This window comes from Kickxella alabastrina (genome assembly GCF_025024165.1).
Source record: "Kickxella alabastrina strain RSA 675 chromosome Unknown BX661scaffold_160, whole genome shotgun sequence".
NCBI lineage: Eukaryota > Fungi > Kickxellomycota > Kickxellomycetes > Kickxellales > Kickxellaceae > Kickxella > Kickxella alabastrina.
In genome coordinates this window covers 9,523-13,142 of record NW_026251631.1, presented here as the reverse complement: position 1 = coordinate 13,142, position 3,620 = coordinate 9,523, and the positions used below count along the sequence as shown (strand labels likewise).

The 3,620-nt window shown below is 49.9% G+C and overlaps 1 protein-coding gene across 1 annotated transcript; it reads left to right on the top strand.

Moving 5' to 3' along the window:
• Positions 1–2,827: 2,827 nt before the first annotated feature.
• BX661DRAFT_174643 (uncharacterized protein) lies at positions 2,828–3,229 on the top strand (the record flags this gene model as incomplete). Its single annotated transcript, XM_051533909.1, has 1 exon — positions 2,828–3,229. The coding sequence occupies one exon, from the start codon at positions 2,828–2,830 to the stop codon at positions 3,227–3,229; it is 402 nt and encodes a 133-aa protein (XP_051388370.1).
• Positions 3,230–3,620: the final 391 nt, after the last annotated feature.

The window sequence follows — 3,620 nt, the reverse complement described above, 5'->3', positions numbered from 1 at the left end:
TTGGCCGCCACACACGCGGAAGCCCCGCTGCATCGTAGCGGAACCGGTCCTCCAGCGCCGTCCGCAGCTTGAGCAGCACCATCTGGTCGGCCACCTCCTCGCGCAACACATCGGCAGTATCGTCCCACAGCAACTGGTGCAGCTTGCGCCCGAGCGCCGACCGCGCCTGGGGCTCGACGCCAGCCGCGTCCATGCGCTTGATCAGCTGTGAGTCGGCCTGCACACAGGCTGCGTCGAAGCCTGCCATGACACCCGCCACATGCCATCGTCCGGGTTGCCAAGGTGCTCCGCAACGGACTCAGTCACAGCATCGCGCGCGTCGCGCCGCAGCCGCTCCAGTACGCGCTCCATTTCAGCCTTGCGCAACTTCGCCATAATTGCCTCGAGCTGCGCCTCGAGCTGCTCGATCTCGGTCTCGAACGACCACGACACGCCGGGCACGGCAAGTGCCCTGACTGTCGCTATGAACTGCTCCTCCATATGGACCCGCACAGCGCCAACGGTCTCGTTAAACCCGCGACCCTCGTTAGCGCCCTCCTCCAGCGCGCGGAAGCCCTGGCTGGAAAAGGTCTCGGCCGCCAGCGTCAGCGCGTTCTTGACCTGGTTCAGGAACATCGCGTGCAGCTCACTATCCAGCGTCTGCACGAACGCGGCGCGCTTCTTCTGGTACACCTCCGAGTGGTACCGCGCAGCCTGCTCGTCGAACGCACCAATGGCCTGTGTACGCGCCTTGCGTGACACGTCGCCGAGCTCGTCAACAATCTGCCCACGCTGCACCCGCGGCCTGAGCAACTCAACGGCCTCGCGGAATGGGCCAATAGCCATGGCGGCAATCTCGTCGCACCGGTACTGCGCCAGCAGCTCCTGCTGCGTCGGCAGATCAAGGTCCTTGTTGCTCACAACCTTCTCCCACACGGCCTGCGCGTACCTCGGGAACCCATCTGCGGGCACCCGCCGCTTGTACGCCGGTTGGAACACGTAGTCATCGCTCTTCTTGTCCGTAAACTGGCGCCGAAGATCCAGCGCCTGGCGCTCAAAGTTCTCTGGTTGCAGCATCTTGTGCGACAGCGATGTGAACCGAACGTCAAAGTAGTCGCTCAGCTGCGCATTTTCCAGGCCGTCAGGCCTGCTCAGCCCGTCCCAGATTCGTTGCAGGTCGATGTTCAGCGTGTCCGCCAGGCTGCTCAGCGGTGTCGAGCTGACGTGGTCGCGAATGACAAAGTACAGCAGCGTTTTACTGTTGCGATTTCCGCCAAACAGTTGCAGGTTAACCTCCATTACGGTCTTCAGCAGGCCCATGTTGGCGCCGTTGTACAGCCCGACCATCGTCTCCCACATGTTAACTATCAGCACCTCGCTGATCGCCAGCGAGAACAGCGCACTCTTGCGCTCAAAGTCCTGGTTCTCGCCGCGTTCGCGCCCGTCAGTGCCCTCTACGTCCAGAATGAGGATAGGCATGCCGTCTGTACCGCGGTCTGCCCAGATTCCCCGTGTTGTTTGCTTCCGCTGCCCCTCGTTCATCACGTCGAATCGCGTGCCAAACAGCCGATTCAGCAGCGTGCCTAAGCAAAAGATAAAAAAATGAGTGATGCTGCCGTTGAGTGACCAGAATATAAAAACAAACATGGCACGGCATGACACGTCGCACGCCCAAACTCATGACCAGTCGTGGCGATCCCTATCTCTCTTTTTGATTCCATGTAGAAAAATAGGTGTAAAGACTTACTTTTGCCTGTGCTCTGCGATCCAAACACCGCGACCACATCGTAGTTGAACCCGCTATCCTCCAGACCCCATTTGTTCTGCATATAATTTGGCAACTCTTCTCTAATTCAGAAAAAAAACAGCAGCAACAATGAAATTTAAGACATGTTTGAGTCTGTTGTTCCAAAAATGAATTGTGAAATGGCCACACTAAAGCAGTAAACCTCCAATAGTAATATACTTGTTTTTCCCTAGTATACATGTACAACTTACGAAAAGTTTTGCTCATCGTCAATCAGCTGCAGCCGAGTGAATTCGTGTCGTTCGCGAACCAGATTTGTCGCGCTCTGTCTGCTTGGAACAATGCCCTGAGAACCGTTGCTCCGGCGCGTAAGGTCTGGCACCTGCTGCCCGTAGCTGCCCCTGGTTGACATTTGAATAAAGGATTTATTTTTATTTAGGTAGTTCAGCGGGATGAGTTTATAATTTAAAAAATGTTTGGAAGCGAGGAGAGAAAGAGAGAGAAAAACATTAAGGTTCAAAAAATAAAAAGAGGGAAAACAAAAAAACTAGGGAAAAGTGGAAACAGGATTGAGAAACCAGCGAAGCGTCACTGCTTACCTTGCTTTTTTTCAACACCCCCTTCAATTTTCATTTTCATCTTCATTTTCCTATGCAAGGTGTCTTTTTTCTATTACTTTTTCGGGTGGTTTTACATAGCCGGGGGCGATTAGAATGGGGGCTTATTAATGACAGCGCTTGTTCGCAGTGTATTTATGATCTATTTTCCTTCGCTTGCTTGTAGTTTATTTATGAAGAAAAAAGATGCGCCATGCTGGTGTGGCATGTGCCAAATTTATTGTCACCATTGCTTTATGTATTCGCCGCAGATTTGCAAGTGCAAAGTTCGTCAGTTTTTTTTATCGCGTAAACTTTACCGACTACCGTCTGTTTTCCAGACGAGGCATTCAATCTGCCTGTCGATTTCTTCCAGCTTATCCATCGAGTCTTCCCAGATCTAAAGGTGTTTCATTTGGAAACTTTTATTGACGCTGATATTCATTGCAATAAAACATCACTGAACTGTTTTGCTGGGCTTCGTGAGCTGAATATCCGTAATTATATGACTTTTGATGAACTGCTCGAATTGGCCACGGTTCTGCTGCTTCTGGAGGAGTTACACTGCGAGTTGAGCACGATCAATATCTTGCCTGAATCAGAGACAGGCTTCGTCCGCTACGTTGGTCAAATGCTCACAAAGTATTATCCGCTCAACAGGAACCTGAGGAATTGGAACTTGCTGGGCCAACATGATGGTGAGGTCTGCAGCACTACAAAGAACGCTGTCGTTCTTGCTGTCCTTTGTCCTGGCTTTGCATTTGCCTCTATAGAATATCGTCTTCAAGTTGCTTACGACAACTACCTGAAAGCATTGGCCCACATTATTATGTCGGTGTCTGACAACAAAAAAGATTGCTCTATTGCAAGTGAATGGACCAGTTCTATCTCATTTCTTTATTCTTAATTTTCAATATACCAATTATATTTGCTGCTGGACATCACATCTGCTGAGAACAAACAAAATAAGTACATTTATTTTGATAACAAAAGAGCCATTCAACTTGAATCCAATGCTGATAAAATATTGCCGAGCCACTGACTCATTGGGAATAGTTTATTGGTGCACAACTACATGCCTGGCACGGTTGAAAATAAATGGAATTTTAATTTTGCTTATTATGCTTTTATTATGCAGTCGCACTCTTGGCTTTCTTTATTTCATCATTTCTACAATAATAATTCAACCACATGTCTGGATACAGTGGTAGTCCCAAAATAATGTGACAAATAAAAGTAGCGGCCTCCGAATGACGTATTGCCTATAGTCATCTCGCTGAAATATTAAACGCCTATAC